Source organism: Protopterus annectens, chromosome 11.part0, assembly GCF_019279795.1.
Source record: "Protopterus annectens isolate FY-2018-M chromosome 11.part0, PAN1.0, whole genome shotgun sequence".
Taxonomy (NCBI): Eukaryota; Metazoa; Chordata; order Ceratodontiformes; family Protopteridae; genus Protopterus; species Protopterus annectens.
The window spans coordinates 245,924,578-245,949,160 of NC_056745.1; the positions used below are offsets into that span (position 1 = coordinate 245,924,578).

Here is a 24,583-nt window from a genome sequence, read left to right on the forward strand (position 1 = left end):
TCTCTGCAGAAGTAAGAGTCATCTGAATAATTCCTCATGATATGAAACTAATGAAGTCGCTGGTAGAAAGCAACTTTATATTTCAGTGTTTCATCTACAAATTCAGTGCCTGCTGTCCTTGAAGAATAAATTGCCTATGTTACATTAAAAATGGTAAGCTGGTATATTGCAATAGGAAATGGATGGCAAACTGAAAAACAAGTTCATAGTTACTAGGGATCTCCATCCAAAGGAGGACATACTCAGGACTGCAGCACCCCACCCCCATAAAATACAAATGTACATGATGTGGGAGTAGAACCTACAGCACTCTACATCAAGATGCAAGTATGTTACCTGCTGTGCTACAAACACCGCTTTAAAATTCTCTACCACAATAGTGATACCATTTCCTAAACAAAACAGTTGAACATTTTAAGCAGACTTAACATGAACAGCAGCAAATTCTCTTCCCTTGAAGTGCACAATTCCTTGAAAATGCACTTGAAAATAAATTCCACCTGCTTACTCTAAGGCATTACACACACACCTCAACCTCTTAGTGCAAAAAATTTGGAGAAAGCCTAAAATAAATAGGGACAGATTATAAGTATTACTCTCATGAACTTAGAAAATTGATAAAATAACAGATTTGGGTTAGTAAGTATTTTTCTAAAGGATATGAAGTCTAAAACTCAAATGTTTGTGATTGTTTTCTGACTTCAGTTCTCAATGATTTACCAGAAAAAACACAATTTTATGAGAAACAAACCAAAAATATGAGGCAAAGATCTGGACAATTGTGAGGTATGAACCTACCCACCTACTTCTTATGTACATAAAGCAAGACAGGTTACAAATGATTTTGCCTCATTTGAAAACATTCTTTGCATGGATGAGAGCAATTTACGGTAAGATAAACATGATGGTTGCCATTATAAGAGGCACTTATTTTCTCAAACGTCAGAATTCTACTTACTTTTTTCATAGCTAGCAGGAATAAATTAAAGAAAAAAATTAACTCAGAAGTAAACTGAGAACACCAAGATATTTCATAACCGTTTTCCTTATATTCTGTACCCTTTTAATGAAAAGGTTGCATTATAATTTTTATAAAATAAGTAATAGATTTAAATGAATATTCCAAGTCATGTGTATATAATTAAAGATACTCTTGGTTGTAGAGAGGATTTCCCTCCAGTACTTTTTAACATGGCTGTGCTTGTTGCCACGGCATGTAAAACATGTGCATGTACAACCTAATACTTTTGTTTTAATCTTATTAAAAGCATACTGGATAGTGAGAGAGGAGGGATCTTGGAACATATGAGAGAGAAGGGTCCACAGGCAGGCTTATTACCATTTTAGTGACCAACAGTGCATATACTAAACAATGCTAAACACAGATTTTTGTAATTTCACAGTTAATGCAAAAAATAAACAATTTACTATCTTCCTAAAATATTTTAGGTATATACATAAACGTCTGTCTGTAGATATAATCAGTATAATCAGGCTTAAGCTTATATGATAGCCAAAATAACTTCTGTTGGTATATGGACTGATAATGCAGAAGTAGCATTCCAGTACAGGAGGAAAAGTCCTCTTATAAGACATACTTGGCACACTGTCATGCAACTGCCATTACCATGATCTTGCCTGTGAAATAAGGGTAGAATTAGATAAGGGTACCCGCCTCCCAAGATTCTAACATGTCTTTCTTGCATTTTTTTTTCAAATAAAGCTGTTTGCAGGTACAAAGCTTAAATATAAGGTGAGTCACCAAAGGTGTCAGAGAAACAGCAACAGCAGTAGTCACACTGGTTGATATACATTCTTGAGCACTGTCAGAGGTCATACAACTGCAGTATATAGTGCATCATGTGAGTGAACAGAGCACTACTGAGATAGGTGTTGGAGTAAAAACTGGCAATGTAAAGACTCTACCTTTAGGAAGAAGGTCAGCCTTTCCATATTTCTGTACTCTTTGCCAAAATATTTTTTGAAATGACAAGGTCATATTCCTAACAGAGACAAATTCAGAACTTTTGTCATCTTACTCGGAGCTGTTTAACCCCACTTACTCATTGTAGAAGTCACAAAAAAATCTAGTTTAATGCCATATGCCAGTTTTCTTTAGGTAATAAATGGATAATGTCAAATATGTACTAGTCACTTTCTTTATCTTAAAAACAGTCTTGGGTATCCAGAAGGATAGTAGCTCTGCATTGCTGCAGTCCAAAAGAACAGAAATGCATTCATCTACTTGTGCAGTAGTTTGATCCTGATTTCACTTTTGCCCCAATAAAGCTGAAAGGACAACCACATTTGTGCTTAATGGGTTTGGGATAGCTTGCTGTAAATGTTGTTTTGCAAAAAAGAAAAGAAAAAAGGAGGTAGCCCTTTAGCAGCAAGTCTGTAATTCAGCGTCTGGGTAAACTCGAGCCATAGTAGCATTTTTGTGTCACTAAAATGGGCCACTTTCCTTTTATTCCTGTTTTTAAAGTGATATACTTTCAGTTAAGTCAGTTACCAGAAGACTTGCACATAAACATCAAATGTAAAGAAAAAAAACATGGCGCTTTATTGGTAGTTTTTGAACTCTGTGCTGCTACTCAAGAGTTCTTCAGTCCTAACCCTTGGTTTTTCTGGGGTCCGTCTGCCATGGATTATCTCCAGTTATTTAGTACCATCTTGGGTGCATGGACCACTGATGAGGCTAGTGTGTGTAACAGCTTAATTAATTGAAACATTTTTCAGCAGGATTAGTCTTTCTCCAAAGACCGCCAAAGATCTGGCCCATTTTGTATGAGGCTTTCATTATAACCATCTAAAGTTGATTAATTGTACCAATACAGTTTTCTTACAAGAAGAGAGAGGCTCCACTGCCAGATAACACTTGCTGATTGGGGGGGGGGGGTACTAACATGAGATTATCTACATAGTCGTACAGCAGGAAGACATGCTAGATAATTCCTGAGGAGAATATTCAAGGGCTCCATGGCTAGAAAAAACAGAAGGGAGAAAGTAGACACCCCTGCTTTGGGACCCCATAAAAAAGGGAGCACTATCTAGAATATTTAAACCTCCCAGAGCAAATCTATACACCTCCCCCACACCAGATCTGTGAAAAGGTATGGAATGGCAAGGATAACCTTTAAGATGCCTGTTCAGCGTGCACACACACAAACACACATCTCGCTTGTCCATTCATTTGCAGTCCAAATGTCTTCTGGAATTCAAATTCCATGCATGTGCAGAAGATGAAGACGTAAACAAATCAATCACACAGACAGAATCTGCATCTGTCTGACCAGATGCAAAGGGCACCCTTAAAAAAAAAAAAATGTAAATTAAAAGAAATGTAGTCTCCCAGCCAGCCAGTGGGCCTATTGCTGGAACCGGCTGTGATCCATGGGGGTGCAAGTGACCTGCCTGCTGGCACCCTTGTGCATCATGGAATCCATGTTACACACATTAGGAAACTTTCCCTGAATTTATTGGGTTGGCCTCTTATAGGCATTGATTTAGTAATTTTGTCCCTGGATGGTAGCACTGTATTTTGAATCTGTATGCATTTCACTAGAATTTAATTTTCCATCTTTATCGATTTAAGTTTTATTTCTGGTTACCTATTTTGTCTATCTATTTTTAGTGTCACGTTATCTTATTTTAACATTACAGATTTTTTCATTGACCTTTGTTCATGCTGGAGTTTTAGACAGTTCTTGCTATTCTTTCAGTAAAATGGCACTCCATGCTCTCTCCTTAACTCTCGGTCACCACCAGTGTACCATAAGGCTCTATATATTATGCTAGCACTGATGGAGGTTTGGTCCAAAACCAGTATGCTATGATTGTTGCTGTTTACTCTCTGCCTATTTGTTAGGCTTTATTTTCTTTAACAGCCACTGAAACATGGCTTTGTAACAACTCATGCTCAAGCCAAAAAAGAAAACTTTTCCCCCCAAATCCCTTTCATAGAAAAAACATTTTAAAGTCCTCTCTCAATAATACAATTGAAGTCACTTCTCACAGCAAACTATAAGGGGTAATGACAGCAGATGATAATCTTACATTTGACCTACATATACAAAATTGCATAAAAAAAAAAAACATCAAAAACTAAGGATGCTTTACAGAGGTAAAACATTTTTCATCAACAAATAAAATTTACTAACCACCAGGCTTTGCAAAAATTAAAACTTAAACGATGTCATAAACTTGCTAAATTTGCAGCACATACCCCCTTTCAGAACCCACCACTGTATAAGCACTAAAAAGCCTAAATTGTTTAGAACTACCATATCGGCTAACATATACAAAACTTTTTACCACCTATAAAATTATCCAGCATCCATCTGACTATCCAGCACTAAAAAAAATAATAAAATATTCTACACAACTATGTTCCCAGTCAGTCATTGCAATCCAGTAACCAGAAATATCCTGTCTGTTTACAAACCTAGCAAATCTGCTGGGCATTGTTTGTACTCATAACTAGGCTGCTAAGGCCTGGAACTCCTTACCTGTATCCATCAGGTCTATACTCTTCATCCCATCTTTCAAAACCACTCTGAAAGACTTCCTAGCTAAAATCTGGCTCTGTTCTTGCTCAAAATCAGAATAAACTAGATCCCGAAATGTGAACAAGTACCTTTTCATACCTTATACTTCCTTAATCCCCCTTCTTCACTCCCTTACTGCTATCCAATTCAATTCTCTGACTTTCCCCTCAATATATCAAGCTTGTTTTTTTCCACACTTCATATTGCAATTCCTATTTGTATTAGAATAAACTTACCTTTACTTTCTCTACAAACTGTCTAAAACTTCTCCAAACATTAAATGATTGTCATACACCTTGCATCAATTCTAGACCAGTGTTTTCATACTATGACTAGTTTGTTATAATTATTTAAACTGCAGATGTTTTTGTTTTATTTTTGAAGATTGTAAAAAGTACAGTTGTGTACACTTACCATAAATGTAGATGTTAAAGTGTATTCACTGTTGCAGTCATCACATTTAGGTTGATTCCCAAAGCTAAGGAAAAGGGTGGAGGCAGTCAAGGAAACTAGGGGCTGGCTAGGATGCTCTGCAAGACTGTAGAGGCAAACCCTGCCCTGGATTTGGAGAAGATAGGTAGGTGGTTAATGTTTGGTGAAGGTGTGAACAGATGTCCAGGTGGCAACCTCCAGGATTGTCCCTGGTGGGGACTCCTCTTAGGAAAGCTGCAGAGGTGGAGGCTGCTCTTGTGGAGCGAGTCCTGACCCCCTTGGGGGGAGGCTTTCCATGTTATTTGTAGCAGAATGGATGCAGTGTGCTATCCATTTGGAGATTTTATTTTTGGAGATGGCTTTGCTCTCTGCACCTGCAGCAAAGCGAACCAGCAATTGATCAGACTTTCTGAAGGGTTTAGTCCTGCCTAGATAGAATCCGAGCGGTCTGTGCACATCTAGAGTGTGCAGGATCCTTCCCCCTTGTTCTGTGGGTTAGGGAAAATGGTGGGCAAATGAATGGATTGGTTGAGAGCCACACTGGACACCACCTTGGGCATGAAGGATGGGTTAGCCCTGAGGGATACTCTGTCAGCATGGAAGATTATGAAGGGTTCCACAGCCATGAATGCTCGCAGCTCTGAGACCCTTCTGGCTGAAGTGATGGCCAGAAGGAAAACGGTCTTCCAGCAGAGAAATTTTAGCTCTGCTGAAGAGGCAGGTTCGAAGGGGGGGGGGGGTGAGCTTTGCCAACACAAAGTTAAGGTCCCAAGCTGGGGTTGGTGCTCTTCTGGGTGGCCTCAAGTTGATAAGCTCCTCTTAGGAACGGTTTGATCAGAGGGTTAGAGAAAAGGGGCTGTTCAGTGGGAAAATGAGCAGAGATAGCAGAGGCATTAATTTTAACAGAGGTGAAGGAGAGTCCACTGTGTAGCAGGTCAGCTAAGTAATCCAGGATAAGCAGGAGGGAGGGCTGTGCCGTATTGGCTCCCATAGCCTGAATCCAGGTGCAATTTTTTTTCCATTTGTCAGCATAAGACTTCCTAGTGCTAGGGAGTCTGGCCTCATATATAACACCTAGAACCGGTTTGCTGAGGTTGGAAGATTGATTGGGGTTTAGGGAATAAGCCAGGCTACCAAACTGAGTGTTTGCAATTGGGGAGGCATGAATTCCCCTCCCCTCTGGGTCAGGAGGTATGGAATCTGAGGGACATGCCAGGGGGACAGGCTGTGCAGCAAGGGGTACCAGTGCTGGCAAGGCCAGTCTGGAGCTATAAGAATTGTCCTTGTTTTTTTTTCCTTTATTTTGAGCAGTAGCCTGGGGATGAGAGGTACTGGAGGAAAGGCACAGACCGATAGATTGACTCAGGAGAAGGACAGGGCATCCACTTTCCAAACCACGTAGTGATGCTCCCTGGTGCAGAACATGCTAAGCTGATGGTTGGCATGGGAGGCAAAGAGGATGACCTTCGAGGTGCCTCATTTCTGAGTTATTAGGGTTAAGGTTCTTCTGTTGAGGGGCCACTCATGTAAGTCCAGAGGATTTCTGCTTAAGTGGTCCACCAGAGAGTTGAGAGAATCTAGTAGGAATTGTACTAACAAGGTGGAGTTGCATGGCAGAGGTTGTGTGCCAAAGGGTCATGTCCAGCCTGCATAGAGGGAAGGACTGAGTCCCTCTCTGCTTGTTGATGTACCATATCACAGTTGTGTTTTCTGTTTTGATCACGAGAGCCCCTGGGGAGAGAGGGGGTTGGAAGCTATCAAGGCATGCTGGACAGCTATCATCTCTTTTTGGATGATGTGCAGATGGATTTGCATTGGCCCAGTATGCACCTGCCATCCAGGTGTGCACCTCAGGCATAATCTGATGAGTCTGTGGTGAGGGTCTGGTCTGGGCGGAGTGGGATGGTGAGAAAGGTAGTCCTTTGTTGAGAAAGCATGCTATTGCCCACCAAAGAAAATCTTTTCTGAGGCAAGATATTATTGCTATAAAAGAGTCGCCAGGTCTTGAGAGTGTTGACATCAAAGGCTTTTTAGGTACTATTGAAATTTCCTCATACACTGTCTGGCATATGGAAGGAGAAGAACGCAAGATGCCATGAACCCCTGAACTTACAGGATTTTCCTTGCAGATAGTTGGGGTCTGGCGGCTAGTTGAGAGAGGTAGGCTGTCAGAAAGGTTTGCTTTTCTGGTGTGAGGAATGCCATCTGGGATGCTGTGTCCAGGCTTGCTCCCAGGAATATAATCCTTTGGGTGGGTACCAGTTTGGATTTCTTTTTGTTGATTGTGTACCCTAGGGAGGTTAGTAGGGACTTTACAAAGGCCAGGTGCTTGAGCAGCTTTTCCTGGCTGTCTGCCTGAATTAGGCAGTCGTCTAAGTGTGGGTAAATCTCGATATTCCTTTGTCTGCAAAAGGCAATGGCCGGAGCCAGACACTTTGTGAAAACTCTGGGAGCAGTAGATAAGCCAAAGGGAAGCACAGAGAACAATGTGCTGAGATCCTTCTCTGAAATTGAGATATTTCCTGCATGATTCCCTGATAGGAATGTGGAGGTAGGCCTCCTTTAAGTCTAGGGTGGCCAGCCAAGCATCCTTGGTGAGCATTTTGAATTTTGGGATCACCAGGAAGGTGTTTAGAATGGATAGATCAAGGATGGAATGCCAGGTGCCCTCTTTCCTGGGTACCAGAAAAAGTCTGGAGTTGAAAACTTGGCTTTCTGTTCTACAGGAACGCACTCTACTGCCCTCGTGGAGAGCAGGGGAAAGGGCTGCTTTTGCACCCTCTGCCCACTGGTTTTGAGGTAAATCTGGCAACCCTTTTGGAGTTGGAAGGGTGTGGAAAGAAAATCTGTATTCCTGGGACACTATGTTGAGAACCCAGCGGTCCTTGGTAATGGTGGCCCAGGTGTTTGCATGAAAAGAGAGTTTTCCTCCTAGGGTTAAGTGGAGATGGGCAGAGGGAGGGGGTGGGGAGGAGAGTCACTGCAAGTTCTTACCATAAGGGGGTGGCTTAAAACTCCCTGGTTTTGAAGTGGAGGTAGTCTACTGCTTAGATCTCTGCATTCCTTGTGGCCGCTGTCTGTGGGGTCTGGTTCCCCGGGGTCTGGGCTGAACTGACCTGGTGGGAGCAGGAAAGGACCAATGCTTGGAGGGACAATGCCTGCCGGACCTGTAAGAAATCTTAACTGTCTGCATAGACGTTGCCTTTTCTTCCATCCTTTTTAATACCTCTTCTGCCATAGTGCCAAATAAGTCGTCGTTGTGCAAGGGGGCATCCAACAATTTAGATTTAACATGGTCTGGCAAGGGCTACTGCGGTGGTGGTGCTGCAGTAGCGTTGTCACCTCACAGTTACACGTTGCCCGTTCGATTCTCAGAGCATCTTCTGTGTGGCGACATGCGTGAACGGGCATTTCCTTCGTTGAAGGTTGTGCGTTAGGCCCAGCAAGCCAGCATGTAAAACTCTACTGCCAATCATTAGCGAACTGAAGTTCCGCTGTGGCGACCCCTAAAGACACAAACAAAATGGTCTGGCAAGGGCTGTTCCTTAAGCCATGCATACCTTTTAAGGACAGAACCAGTGAACGCTGCCCTGCAAAAAGCTTCTACAGCATCAAAACCACAGTGCAAGGTGTGTTTAGTTACTTGACTTACAGAATGCATTAACCCTTGCAACTCTTTAGACTGTGCACAATCAGGAAAGGAAGACATTTTTTGTTTGAAGAGTCCCAGGGTATGTTGCTGAAATTTTAGCATATGGAACTGACAGTTTAGTGCTCGGATAGCAAGAGTAGCTGAGGTGTATACTTTTTTACCCCATCTGTCTAGTGCCTGGGAATCCCTATCTGAGGGGGTGGGATTCTTAGCAGAGGTTGCTTTAATTCCTTTATGACTTGAGAAATTACCTCAGGGTCAGCAATAGGATTTTTAAAAAGAAGTGTGTGTGAGTCAGGAACTGTAATACCTGTCTAGTATTCTGGGTGCAGGAGGGAGGGTGTCAGGAGTCAAGCTGGACTCCAGGAAAACATCCTCTGCAACATCCAGGACTGGGGGGTTTGTGGCCAGGGGTCTGTGCTGTGGAAGATCTAAGAATTCCCAGAGTCTCTTTTTAGACCTAGGGTAGCCCTGACTTTCGCATTGGAAATGCTCCCTTAAGGTGTGAAGAGTTTCGCCAAAGGAAAAATCCTCTGGGGGAGAGGCAGAAGGAATGGAATCCTCTGTGTCAGAATCTTCATAAGCAGAGAGGGGTTGCATGTCTTCATACTCAGATGCATCAGAGTCAACGGACTCCTAATCAGACAAAACTACAGGGGACAGATCTCTTGTTCTTTTTGAAGGGGTAGCTTGGCTTCCCCTGATCAGCATGATAAGGTCTTCCACCATTTCAGGCATCTAAGACTGAGGCAAGGAAGTAGGTGCCCGATATTGGGTCATCGGTTTCTTGGATGTGGTTCATAAGCTGGGCTTAAGAAACTCGATAGTTGCAAAATAAGTTGTCGGTTTGTGTCACAAATTGGTAGTGTGAAGGACTTCTTCGGAAGCTGGTGCCTGCTCAGCAGCTCCAGACCCATCCAAGGTAGAGATGACCACAGAATCCTTAGTCAAAGAAGAGTTTTGCAGCATACCGGACTCCAAAAGGGTTTCAGTAGTGGCCTGCGAAAGCACCTCACTGAGGACCAGAAAACTGACGACTAGCTTAACAGGAACATCGTCGGTAGGTTTGGACTTGTGCAGTCTGTCTCTTTTTATGTTTTTCAGAAGATCTGCTGTCAGATGGCTTACCATAGCCATATTGGAATTAGAGGACTGTAAGTGAAAATATCTAGCTACAATAAGGGCCCGACGATGTATAGTTGTGGGCATCAAACAAAGCGCAGAAGCAACAGTGGAGACGTCATGGTCTGAGCCTGAACAAGTGATGCAGTAAGAATGAAAGTCTCAGTGTGTGCTTTCCACAGGCGAAACAACTGTTAAAGTTTTCTGACATCGGTTAATGCAAGAAAAAAGGATCCCCAATGGGATACTTAGCTTTAGAAGATTTCAGCTTCAATTCGGAAGACTAAAATCAGGTAGCGGCCAACTGGCACTCGTGCGATCTGCTTCAGACTCCATGGCAAGAAAGACTGATGTAATGGCTGCCTTACTTTATATACTACTGACGACCTGACATCAGTCCTGAAGTGACAGCAACCGATGCAGAAATACTAAGCCTCTAGTATTTGGGCTGGCCAAGGGCTACCCTGGCAGGGATAACCCAAATGTTTTGACTGCAACAGTGAAACACGAAGAACATCTATTGTTCTTAAAATGCTTTGTAATAATTTGGAGCTTTTCTCCCCAAACTTTTGCTATGTAATATGTAACTGAGCTCTGTTTAAGTCTCCGTGGCTACATTATGAAATCCATCCAAGAGCTATTTCTGAGAATAAAACTCACAGAGAAGTGGTAAATGTATTAATTTATTTTCAGAAACAAAAATGGTGATATGCAACTTCTATTGTCTATATTCATATCTGTTTCAATACTATTAATACAGTTATTTCCATGCTATATGGATGTTACAGCAATATTTTTGCACATGTAAGGTGTAACTTCTACTACAATTTGATAAGTCTCTTATTTGCTTGCCTCCGATCTACCTATGGGATTGAAACGCTCAATATTTTGGCTCACAGTATTGAAAATGAAATGCTAAAAAAAGTTAAGCCAAAAAAATCACCTACTAAAAAAGACACAAAACTTTTTTTGCAGGGTGCAAGCCACCAGCATGCACAAGTATGTATCAATGTACGAGTGGTAGCAAGCCCCACGCAACCCCAAAATTATATACCAATTCCACAGTCCCATCCCAATTAAGGAAGGAGAAAAATAAACGAAGTGCAATGCAGACGTGAATACAATACATTGTGGTCAAACTCATAGTGACTTTCACATTAAATTCTTGCACTTATGCAGCCCAACCACCGGTAGAGAGAGAACCTGCAACATGGCCCTATCTACTTCTACAGGAGAATCTAATTTTATAATGTTATTACCAGTGTTTTTTTCTTTCGTAGTGTTCCTCTGGCAGGGGGACAATTTGTAGGTATTCTTAGCTCTTGGTCAGTTAGCATTACTCAGGGATTTTAGTGGCTACACTGAGCTTTTAGTATGGTGCTAAAAATGTATGCTAAACAGTACAATAATGTGAATGTTTCATGTAGCACAGTATAAATATTACCATACAGGCTAGTTTATGTAACTAATGTCCTGTTTTCGGCATAGTCTGACACAGTACAGTCTTATTGTTTTCAGTATAATCTGATACTGTTTATCCTTCTCAAAACGAAATGCTCAGTTTTATCAGTATTTCCCAGATGTAGGACTTTCAGCAGTTTAGTTACAGCACTTAGGAGTTAATGGTCTGTTTTTCTCAAATGAAACAGAAATGTATACAAGTCAGTCTACAGTATACCACATATGTATGAAATCAAAAATAAAATTAACTAAAAGCAGCAGGAAGGTATGCATTACTGCAGCTAGATTCTAAACCATAAAATTAATTATGGAAAACAACTATTTCTCTCCATCTCTCTTGTATAATGCAGTTATGTACTTTAGTATAAACAATTTTTTTTCTGCTGTTACTGATAACTCTACAAGAACTGCTCTGATACTATAGGTAATATACCTCTGGAGTTTGTTGTGCAAATGCTAACTCAGAGCGGAGTGAGTTTGTTCCTCCTGTGATACTGTTGCTAGGTTTACATATGACTGGGGAATCCAGACGTGCTCTAGGGACAAGAAAAGGAAAAACAAAAATATTGAAAAAATACAAAACAAGATTGAATTAAAAAAAAACTTATTGAAGGAGACTCACGTTGCAAGTTCCTGCTGCAGCAGCTGAATATTAAGCTTTAATTTGTTTTTTTCCAGTCGTAGGATCTAAAAGAAATGCAACACAGAGCTCGAGTGATCAAACACTAAAATATCAACTGATAATTGTATAGACAGTGGAAGAGCTGAAGAATAGATACCACCATTTATCCCTTTAATAAAATGTTAGCAAACAAGTTTACAAGAAGACTGGAGGCTTAAATATGCCAATGCAATCCCACCAATTGTTTTGGAAGACAATCTGTTACTGCTTTGAACCTTTATACAGGTGGTCCAACACACACAAGCTTCTGAGTACAGGAAGGATGACAAGAGTTTTGCCAGTCACAGGTACAAGTATGTTACTAGTGCAATCCAACCAAAAACATGGATCCAAAACACTGTTGATATACTTCAGCAAACTCAAATACAAGGGCATTCAAAAGACTGTCACTAGTAAGAAACATATCACTTGAAATGATACCAAAAGAAACTTCAGAAATTATACTGGAAACAAATTCCTTCGCTGTAACACACTGACAATTATCAGGAAGTCGCTTGGCTAATCTTATGCAGATCTGTTGGTGGATGATAAAAAGAAAACTGGATCTGTACTTTACCTCCAGTATTGAGGAATATTCACTGATAGTTGATTTAAGTTCTTCGATATGAAGGTTTTTCTGAAGAAAAAAAAGGAAATATATTGGGTTAATAATGCACTGCTGTGCCTAACTTAATAGCATTAGAAATTAACTAAAGCTACATCCAGTTATTCGTCCCTTTTATAACAATGCGCATACTATAAAGTGCACATACTTTTTGTCCTACCACGCTGCTGGAAACAACTGTCGTTCAGTCTACCACAATCTCCAATAGTATTTAGTGAGAGCAATAATAAATCACCCTTAAACAGTAGGGGGACATTTTTTTTAATCTAAATTTGAGAGATTTATTCTATTCGAAACTGGAGTACTGGTTTTCTTTTTTGACTTCTTCTAATGCACTTCAGTTCCCATTTAACCTATTTAATAGTAGTATGCCATCAAGAAGGAAGTGAACAAATGCAAATATATTTCTGATGCAACAAGCAAGGTATGTAAATTGCTGGCTTATCATTCACTCAGTCTTCCTCTTACATCTATCATGCAAGTTATCAGTATCCATTTGATAATCTGGTACTTGATAGTCGAGTCCTAGAATAGCAAGGCTAAAAGATCAAAAATGCAGATGTTCAAAACTGACATTTCTTGAACTCAGAGGGATAGCTGGATCATCTAGTACCTTGTGCAAATCCTACAAACTTGCACCCCATCCTGCTGCTTCCTTGATCTGGTCTGATGTACTGGTACCAGGTAGGTCCCACCTGCTCCAGCTCTTCAATGAGTGGGCAAAAATAAAGGTTGATCTGCTGGGTGGTGCACCTGAAAGGTACAAGCCAAAGAGCCAACTAAGTCCAGTTTCTGTGCCCCATCCCTCTTCAGATGATGGGCAATTTAAAAAAAAAGGTCCACAATCAGGTACCAGGCGGCGGACCAGGTCCCATTTTTGCACTCTACCCCAAACTCACCTTCTTACATTTTTGCTTTCAAAGATATAAATATTTTTGTTTTTCATAAACTGCAGCAATATGCTAGCTACAAATTTAGCTAGCAGTTGGTTTGTTTATACCCCACACAGAGTGCTACATTGCTCAGTTTTATAAAAAAAAAAAAAAGAAATGTTCTTATCTGTAACAAAAGGCAAAGAGGGAGCAGTGATGTTCAACGTATACTGTTCTCTCACATTTTCAGACTTTTTTTTGTAATTCTGGGGTTCACTTAAATCTTAGAATTACAACAGGGAGACAAAGTTTTCAGAACCCACAATCCCTCTCTCGGATCATGCTACAGATCTTATTTGCTTGCAGTATAAAGCATTATACCCTTGCTTTCCCCAACATTAGTCTAAACTTTTTTTTTAACCCAATGCAAATGTAAGTGTGGAGAATGTGAGATGCCAACTGATAATATAGGGGATTATAGAAAAAACACTACATTAGAGAACGGGATCATAGTGAGAAGTATGAACTAATCATTCTTGACACAAGAATCACTTGTCTTAGATGCACCGTAAATGGGACAACTGGATATACTGACTCCTTCAGATTTATTGGGCATTTATTGGACATGCTAGTAATTTAATTTAATGAATTGCATGTTAAGCAAGATTGCCTTTATCACATCTGGTTACTCCACAGGTTCAGTACATAAATGTAGCAGAGAATGACTGCAAACGTAAAAGATTTACTGACTGACAGCTTAAAATGAGATATCTGAATCCCCTGACTGCACCACGTCCAACAGCCTCATCCAGAGAAAATCATGAAGACTTGTTTTGATTGACAGAATCAACAATCCTGTAGACTGCAACAAATGGAAAAAACAAATGCCAACTGCTGTAACTGTGAATGCTACAATTGTAAAGTGGCTAATCTTTAACATTTTCCTTTTCTGGAATGACATTAAATCTGCATCATCACAGAAGCCACAATTAAGACCGTCTGTGAACTACACACATTATGGTGTAGCTTTGCCTGTTATTGCTGCAGATCCTGTAAAGAAAGCTGTGGAGTCCCAGCTAAAGATTAAATCCAGGATAAAACTTGCACAAAAAGGAAAACACTTACAAAAGTTACATTTAATACACTCACTGAATATCATTATTATTTGCTAATTTACTCCAGTAACTCAAAGAACAAGACTTGCCTATAAATAAACACTGTTAGAATCTCCTTGTGTTCTGACTTGAGTGCTTCTCAAACAATCTGGTAATCTATCGCTCATAAGTACATTTATTGGCACTTTTCAGAGTTCTGCATTGTCTTAATTTTTGCCCGACTGAATTATTTTTTACATTTGCTGACATTGTTTGCTGTCTTCTCATCTGTTCTGAAACTGGCCCCCCCTATTCCTGTGGTGGTGTTAAAGTTTATAAAATTGGCATAACTGATCGTTTCTAGGTGTTTTTCAACTGTTGAAGGCTACACACTCAAGTGCGACAGACATTTTATTTGTTTTACTGTATCTGTTTTAATTATTGAAAAAAAAAAAAAAATCCTACCTCTCTACTCGTTTCCTGCCTTTCTATAACCAGTAGAGTCCGGTTTTCAGATTTTGCTGAATTCTGAGCTGTGTTGTAGTTTCTGCGTTGCCCAGACCTTACTAAGATAGAAGGAAGCTTCTCTGTTCATCAGTGAGAGTGGTGAGCTTTGAGCAGCCTGTCACTGGAGGAGTAGTTTCAGGTCAGAATCTGTAGTTTTATTGGCAATTTTTGGCCATTTCTATCCCTTTCATCTTTCTGCTTAAAAACCTGTGTTTGCACGGTTTTATAAATCGCTGTTTAACTAGGATTAAACTGTTCCCGGTGCCAGAAAGTCTGCTCTTCTAATTTTCCCTTAGAACTAGCCAGCTTTCTAGTTTTAGCACTCAAAACTGTTTCCTTGTGCTCAGCACTTGTTCAAAACTCGTTGCAAGCACTAAAGAATCTACAAACTACTGCAGCACTCAACTTTCCTCACTTGTTAGGAGGAAAACAGTTTTTAGTGCTTAAATTAATAAGCACCTATATCCAGGCATGTCTAAGGGTCAGCTCCTGGTATTTTCCCCTGTCTGACTAATGAATCTGGGCATCTTGGGGCAATGTAGCAATTGCCTCATGTACATTGACAACCCTCTCCTCCTACCACCCAACACTACAACGTGTGAGAGATGCACTTATATAGCCAAACTGGAAGCCAAGCTCTCTCCAGCCAAGACTGTACTAGACAGTCAAGAGGAGAAGGTAACCATCTGCATCCCACCACACTAAACACATAGACCCTCAAAACCTACACCACCTAAACCCACACATAGTAACACAAAACACAAACCTACATTCGCGGAGGCTCTCAATAAAAATCTGCCCAAACAAGAGAGACCTCCAAAGCTGAAACACAAGCAATCACCACCCCCCCAACACTACCCAAATGACACACAGCCCACAAAAATCAGTGTGCCACTCAACCTCAGCCCATAAGGCAAAACATACCAAACACACTAGTCAATAGGTGACTCTATAGTCAGGCACACTGATGTCCCACTCACCAGACTAAACAAGGAGAAAGTTACTGTCAGCTGCTTGTCAGGAGCCAGGGTCCGCCACATAATGCAAGCACTCAAGGTCACTCCACAACAAGTACAAATATGACTCTGTCATTGTCCATGTTGGTGTGAATGACCGGAGATGTACCCCACCCCCCCAGGCTACATGAAGAGAAACATGGAGAAGCTCTCAGATCATGTAGCCCAAGCAGGTACAACCCTAGCCCTGAGTAGCATCCTGCCATCACCCAGAATGATACCACAATACAAGGACAAAATGATTGATCAAGTATTGGCTAAGCTTCTGGTGTCATTCTAAGGGGAACCAGTGTCTGTCTGCCCGGGACAACATGATCGACAGACCATGATGCTTTGCCAGAGATGGCCTGCTCCTGTGATTCTGGATACTGGCTAAGGCTCTTGCCACCCCTATAGTGCCTTTTTTAGGCAAGGTTCAAATGACAAACTCACCACTGTAGCAGGTATAAGCAAGCAAAATCTGAGGGTAATGCTACTCAATGCTAGAAGTCTAAACCTCAAAATGCACTCACTCTAAGCACTCCTTAAAATGGAGAATATTGACATCTGTGCAGTGACTATGACCCGTTTCAAGGCTTCAGAGAGCACCTCTGCATTACCAGGCTATAACTCATACCACACCTTTCGGCCAACTAACCTGGACCAAAACACTAAAAGAGGAGGCGTGCCCATATTTATTAAGGATATCCACACCTCCAGGTTAGTTGCTCAACATAATGCATCCAAAATTATCCAAGTGCACCTAACACTGGGCAAGACTGCAATCCAGGTTTTAGCTTGTTACAGATCCCCCGCCATGCCCAGGGATGTCCACTCCACGTTTCTTGATATACTGGGTAATATTAAGGTACAATCCAATACCCTAATAATGGGCGATTTCAACTACCCCACCAAATAGGAAAACTACTCCTCTACTAACTCATTTGCTCAATGCTCTCTGGAACTCAAACTCCAATGCCTTGGATCAGCTTGTCTATACCCCCACCAGGGGCAGCAATATCCTGGACCTGGTCATTACTAATATGGGCAACTGATGTTCCATGCCAGAGGTCAACTCCTCGATCAGATATGACCAGAGGCTAATCACCCTAGAAATCAATATCCCATCCCCACCCCCCATTAAGGAAACCACTGTAAAAAACCTCTCCAAAGCCAACTTCATGTTTAAGACAGAAGTGGCAAGGTTTACGAGATGGAAAATAGAGGTACAACTGCTGAATCCTATACAAATGCACTGTATAAGCACATACATGAGTGCATGGATTGTGTCTTTCCCCAAGAGAACCAGGACGCTATCCTTCAAAAAAAGGAAGCCAATCTGGTGGTCCCCTGCCATAAACTCTACAACAGAGGGAAGAAGCTGCTGCAAAAAAGTGCCAGTGAGAAGCTGAGATCCCTCAAAATCCTCCAAAGCTAGTTACAAAAGTAAAATATCCACTGATTCTAAAGACAACCACAAAGTATTCTACAGCTATTTCAAGAATCTCAATGGTGACACTCAGATCTGCTCTGAGCTACAGCACAATGGCACTAGATATACAGAACTGACTGATTTTGCCAACATCCTGGCAGATAGGTTCAGTGCAAACTTCACCCCCCCAAAGGACCAATCACTATACCAGAAGGATGCAAAGCCCCTGTAATCACGGCTACACAAGTAAAGACCGCAGTCTCTAAAGCCAAGAACATAGCATCCATGGGACCAGACAACATTCAAGGCTGCGTTCTGCACGAACTACAGAAAGAACTGGCCACCTCACCCAAGTACCATGTTCAATCATAGCCTCACTTTAGGCCTTGTGCCTACTGAATGGCGTACAGCGATGGTTATCCCACTCCACAAAGGGGGTACCACCACGGACCCATGGAACTACCGCCCCATTAGCCTGATGAGCCTAGTCTGTAAGGCCATGGAACATATCATAAACAAGGACATAGGTAACCTCCAAACTCTGGACCCCACTCAGCTTGAGTTTGTAAAAGGTAGGTCATGTCTCCTAAACCTGACCGACTTCTTTGAAGCAGTCACCAGAGCTGTGGACGAAGGTAAGGTGGTGTATCCAGCCTATCTTGACCTTGACAAGGCTTTTGACACCATCCCCAACTCTGGAATTATAGATAAACTCACTAGACTGGGCATAAATCCCTATGTCACAAGATTGGTGGCCAACTGGCTCACTGACAGAACCAACACAGTGAAAGTAGCCTACTCCAAATCCAACTTAAGACCAGTGACAAGTGCAGTACCACAGGACTCGGTCCTGTGTCCTCTCCTGTTTGGCATCTACTTCTCAGAAGTCCAGGCTAATACAGCAGGTCTTTGGCTAATGAAGGGGCCTCACTGAGACTGATGCTTGGTGTCAAAGTCATGGCCTCAAGTTCAATGCCAAGAAGTGCATCGTCATCCCCTTTGGGAAAAACACTGTACCCAATAACTACCACATAGGCGGTAGCCTACTAAACACCAAAAGTCTGATGAGACCTCTGGACACAGGTGGACAGTAGTCTCTCCTTTGATAATCACATCGCCACAGTAGTCAGGAAATCCTTCTAAGTGGCACACCTCACCTCAAAAGAGTTCATCTCCAGAAAAAAAAGAGGTCATTGATCCTCTGTACTCATCCCTCATCAGACACATAATAGAGTACAACACCCCATTTGGCATGTACCTCATAAGGCATCTACGACAACTAGAAAGGTCACAAACACCTTACCAAGACAGTTACTGGAATCAAACAGATGCCACACGCAGACCATCTCAAAAAACTCCAACTCTACTCAGCTTATCGCCTACTCAGATGTGACCTCTGCCCAACATACAAAACCATGTCAAACCCAGATCTGTTGGACATGCGACACTTAAAGAAACCCCAATCCCTCCAAGCCACACCCTCCAGGGACCTAAACCTTGCTGTCACAGTAAACAGAACATGCTGGAGGGATAGATTCCTGTCCCAGAGACTTCCCATGCTCTGGAACAGACTACCCATTCATGTCAAGCAAAGCTCCTCATTAGCCCTCTAAGAAAAATCTCGACAATTGGATGGAAAATAGGGAATACACCCCAGGGATCACTTCTGTGGCTCTGCTAGACAGGGGTGCAGGAAAATACCTTTCTTGGGTGGCGAAAGCCAGGGAACTTTTTTGGCTAGGCTTATATAGGCCCCAGAGCAGATAGCCTAGTAGCTACCTATGTACCTATAAACTGCAGCTTATAAATGCAGTCTATAAATTATTAAAAGTTCACTTAGCCAGAAATTGACTGCTCAAATACATTTCTGACAAAAATTAATGCACTAAGCAGTTATGATCAGGATTTAATTAGCAGGATATAAAAACAATAGCTGGAGTAGTAGATACATTGTGTCACATAATGAATCAAGCCAATTGCATTAGAACAAAATATACTGTAAAATGAAAAACTTTACAAAAGAAAAATAAGACACTGCACAGCCGATAGGAAAAGTGAAATAGCAAATACTAAAACTAGATTAAACAAAATGTGTAACTATGTTTAAACAGTTAAAATGTAAGTAAATAAATACATGAACGATGCTATAATCCTAGTTATCAAAGGCGAGAACAATAAAACATCCTTCAACTACAGAAGAATATTTACGCCAATATAAAATATACCCTGAAAAAAGAAGTAATAATTTTAAGATGTAAAGAGAGGACTCTAGTATATTATGTTGCTTATTACAGAAAACATTGCACAAAGCTTTAAATATACTCAAAAATATTAGCTCTCGAGTGTTCAGGGTATTTCAGAAGTATTTTTGTACAATACCCATTAATAATTACTGGACCTTCTATTTTATTTCCGTTTCTTCACAAGAATAAAACACATATCAATAATGACCAATTTCAGGCCCAGCCTAGGTTGTTGTTATACAAGTGGACAGGTTAAATAATATAGGAGATGGATATACAGCATGCATGACATCCAAGTGTTGATGTATACACAACAAATACAGTAAAGCATAAATAACAGAGACAAGTCAAATGATATTAAGGACAAACAAGAAAAAAATTAAACATTTATAAAGGAGGAGTTACATGATCCTATCTAGGGAGCAGCCACAATTCCAAACTGTACAATGTTATAAGATAGTTTTGAAAAACTATTACAGACCCTCATGACCTAAATTTGTTAGGATTATTAATTATGAAACCAGAATGATGAATTGAAGGATGGTTAGATTCATACCAATGGCTCCAAACTATGCTAAGGGCACAGAAGCTCAGAGTATAACTTACTCCAAGGGAATAAAGGGCCTCTTCTGCTACTAACATGCAAGCCTGTGTGAGCATTTATATATATATATATGCAGTTCAGAACAGTTTAACTAGGTAAATCCAACAGACATGCGCACTTCTTACCAGGAGCAACCCAAGAGCACTGCTGGTTAAGTAACTTACTCTGATTTACAAAGTATGTAGATGGAAACTTAGGAATCAAACCCAGGACTACAATATGAAGCTCAATGGGGCTACCTAGTATTAATTCTCTGCAGTGAGCTGCCAAACCAAGTCTTGGTGATTTTAAATGTTTTGAGATACAACCCTTTCATGTAGAATGAGACCAGATATCCAAGTAAGTAGCAAGTTGAACCAAAATAAAATAGGAACTCCCCAGCACTTCTTTGAATTGTATTTAATCTTAGAGAAGTATAACCTGCAGAGTCTTGGACAGTATACCTTAACTTCCTAAGAATGTCAGGAGACATGACTGAATGTGGAAGTTGGGCATTTATCAATCTATCAGTTTTATCACCTTGGAAGCATGAGTCACTTGTCCTATATCATCCAAGGATTTTAGACACTTATTTAGATGTTGTCACTAAGAAATGCAATTAAAAACTAAGTTTATAAGCAAATCTAAATGCATGCAATTGCAGATGGCCTTGGCTGTGATTGGCAGCATGGACTTTGCCATAGCTTCAGTACCATTACTGCCCTTTCTACATTCACTGACTACATCTATAAATAATGAATTGCAGCCCCAGTAACACCATTTATTCAAATATTCACTTCATTTGAAACAGTGAATTTCAATCTACTACTGAATAAACTAGGTAGAGAACACTGGTAACACCACAGTATGGCTGAAAGAATGACATGTCTGACAGAATCTTTCAGGTTTTTAGTAGGTTCTAGAATATCTGACATCTCTCAGAGGGCGTTATCATACTAGCTAATCTCCTCTGTTTTCTTAAACGACCTGACATACGATCTGCCAGCTCTCAAGCTAGCTCTTTAGCCAAATTATAGCTTTGTCTACACATAGTATTAGTTTTTCATCCAATCTATCTTTAACAGTCCAATGGGATTTCAAATAATTAGCCAGCAAGAGAACATCTAATGGACTCACCAAAAATATCATCAAATGTGGAATGATGATGTTTGGCAAACAAAGATTTAACATATTACCATCTCAGAAAACGCAGGGTCTTCAATGTAACTCCCTATCTCCTTGTGCAGTAGCAATGATAACATTTTGACCTACATTTGGCCTTTTCAACAGCATAACAGAAGCAACCAATAAAAGTACCAATGCAAATGAAGTTTTGTAACAGTATCCTTACCTCCTTGTTCCACTCGCTAAGCAAGACCTAGCAGAAATGGGCTAAACCCTAATTTGGAACATAGCCTTCCTCCTAAAATACTATCTGCTACTACTAAATACCCATTTCCTATGCAAAACCATACCTCTAAATCTCTTAGCCCAAGAAATCTGGATGAAGTCTGACATAATGGGGGCAAAGGCCCAAACATAGGGACAGCTTTTAAATATTGTTCTGATATACTTAAAAAAGTAGCCAGAATAACAAGATGTGTATTAATATGTATTTTCTAAAATATATGAAGTCTGAAACTCAAATGCATATCATTGTTTAGCGATTTAATTCCTCAGAACATCCCAGTGATTTGCTAGAAAACCATAAATTTTATGAGGAACAGACCAAAATTTTGAGGCAAAAATCTGGACATACTGTAAAAATCTGGACAGTTGAGAGGTATGTGCAAAACTGAAAGAATCTGCAATGTTGCTCTATTTGCAAGAAAGCAGGACTTTTTTTTTTTTTTTTTTTTTTTTTTTAAACTGGCTACCAGTTCATGCCAGAGCAAGTAACTATTTGGTATCTTACTATTCAGAATTATTTAACATTATTTCTACCTCACAAATTACTACTTAACATGAAATAAGAAGCACATAGCTTAAGAAATCCCATGCAGATACATTACTGCTAACTAGACCATGTTCTACTAAAGCAATTTGTGAAAAAGCATTCCGTAAACTTGATTCTGCAACATGGAACTGCTTGTCAAAAGAAATCAGAAAACACACACAAAAAAAAAGTCAATGAGGAACTCAAATGCTAGCTAATTTAGGCATATGCATGCGACTGTTACACTGTATTTTTGACTGCCAAGTTATTGTATTTAAGCAAACAAACATTTCTAACAGTGTTTGTCTCCTGCTCACTCATTAATATTCCAGGGAGGAAAGGGAGATGACAAGCTAATAACCAGCGTATCGCCTTTTCAATCTGCATTTTTATTCAATTAACTTTAGGGCTGCTTCAGTAAGTAATTGTAGAAACAAAATAATCGCAGAAATATTATAAGAGTAGAAAAGCATTTAATTTAAAAAAGTAATTTGACATTAAAAAATTACAGTAAGGACTGACTTGCATTAAGATAACCCTCATTTGGTTGACTTAGGACCTCCAGATCTGTAAAATGACAAATGATTTACAATTTTTTTTGTAGAAACGTACACCCTCACATCCCTAAAAATGTAAAAACAGCAGGTCACACACAAGCAGACATACGAGTTAGCTATCTGCTGAGGTAATACTCATTAGTAAAAGTGGTTAACGGGAGATTCGAATCATCCATTAACAACTGCATCCTAAAAAATTTGAATGACAAAAAGGTGAGCCACAGAGGTATCGGTGTCCCTTTTCAGTGATGCAACTGATGTGCAAGGCTTTCATAAAGCTGAGTAAGTCTGCAATAGGTTTCCTTCTGTTGCTTACTCCTTGTCGCACCACCAAAATCCAAAGTGTGACTTCTCCATTTCCCGTTTCATTACGACTGGCCTCTAATTCCTACCATCGCCTGTACCTGTTGCACAGCTAGCTGTAAAGCAGGACCACCACTTTGCTGTGCTTGACTACCCTGCCTAATCATGCAACTTCATTAAAGCTAGTAATATGCAAAGCGGGGGCAGGTTCTTGGTAATACTGGAGAGGCTATGAACATTCTGATGCCCAACAACCTAGAAGAGAGGTTTAGTGTTACTAAATACTGTCAAGCACACTGATCTCATTATATTCAGAAGGTCCAGTATTATTAAATGCTGCCCAACCTAGTGATGGTTATGTCACTGAGAAAACGGGCTTCCTCTGTATTCATTTCTTATTATAAAAATAGTATACTGATATAACACCATTCCACTTTTGAAATATGATTAATTTCTGTAACTACTTGCTTATATACACCCACACAGGCAGACAGAATTTTTATAAACTTTAGCCAGACTCTGGTGTGGATATGCATATACAACCAAATTCCACAAGAAAAGCATAGTAAACTAAAAACATGGTAACATTTTAATATGAAAAAACATTACGCATTTTACTGCAACTTTTGTCTTGTGTAGGATTTTAAGACTGCATATCAAATTGCCATTGTTAAGGTGCTCTTATGCTTCAGTTAGCACAGTAACAGAAGTATAGCATGGCTGCTTTAAGACAGGTTAGCAAATTTACACTGATGGTAGCAGATACTTGTACTCTATTCAGCATTCAGAACACTGGTGTTGAAGTGTTAGTTCTAGCCCTTAAAATGGTGACATAACTCTCTCCCAACCAATCCAAATGACCTTACTGGTTACAGAGGTGATAAAAATGTTAATGTTGCCCTCAAACTTATACACACTGGTATTAACATGCTAGAATACTGTCACATGTGGAGTATCTCAAATTTTTTTTTACCACAATTAGTTTAAAAAAAAAAGGTAACAAGGTTGGCTAATACAACTGATTCGTATTATCACCACTCTTATCACAATGACCAGACAGAATTAATATATTACCTTGTACTTGAGATTTTTCAGCCATTACTGTTCATTGTTAAATAAATAATTAAACGCTGGAAAAATGAATGGTGTAACAAAACAGTGGACAGCACAAGCAAATGCTTACCATTCTCATATTTGTGCAGTTATCCTGGAAAAACAAAAATCAATAAAAGTACATATTTTCATCAGACTAACCTCTTGAAGTGTTGCTTCTTTGCTGGCAACAATAGACACAGTTTCCTGGAGTTTTTCCTAAGCAAATGAGAAAAAAAAATCAGTAGGCTGCAAATAAGCTCAGCAACACAATGACAAGTGCTAAAAATTTGATAGCAGCAGTAGCAGTAGTCACGAGACAAATGTCAAAGGCAATAAAATGAAAAGACAGACAAATATTAAAAATATGAAAAGGTCACAATGTGACAGCTACAAACCTGAGCATGATAATATGTATAAAATACAGTGTTTATATACTCCATACTCCACCAACATATCTGCCTCTTTC

The 24,583-nt window shown here is 40.1% G+C and overlaps 1 protein-coding gene across 6 annotated transcripts in view; it reads right to left on the reverse strand.

Moving 5' to 3' along the window:
- IRAG2 (inositol 1,4,5-triphosphate receptor associated 2) overlaps positions 1 to 24,583 on the reverse strand; it is a 1,240,358-nt gene that overhangs the window by 887,239 nt on the left and 328,536 nt on the right. For all 6 annotated transcript variants that reach the window (XM_044087670.1, XM_044087672.1, XM_044087673.1 and 3 more), the window contains exons 12-15: positions 24,277 to 24,333; positions 12,453 to 12,512; positions 11,837 to 11,901; positions 11,648 to 11,750 (exon numbers count right to left, since the gene is read on the reverse strand). In XM_044087670.1, the coding sequence (XP_043943605.1) occupies positions 11,648 to 11,750; positions 11,837 to 11,901; positions 12,453 to 12,512; positions 24,277 to 24,333 (285 nt within the window). The remainder of the gene's footprint in view (positions 1 to 11,647; positions 11,751 to 11,836; positions 11,902 to 12,452; positions 12,513 to 24,276; positions 24,334 to 24,583) is intronic.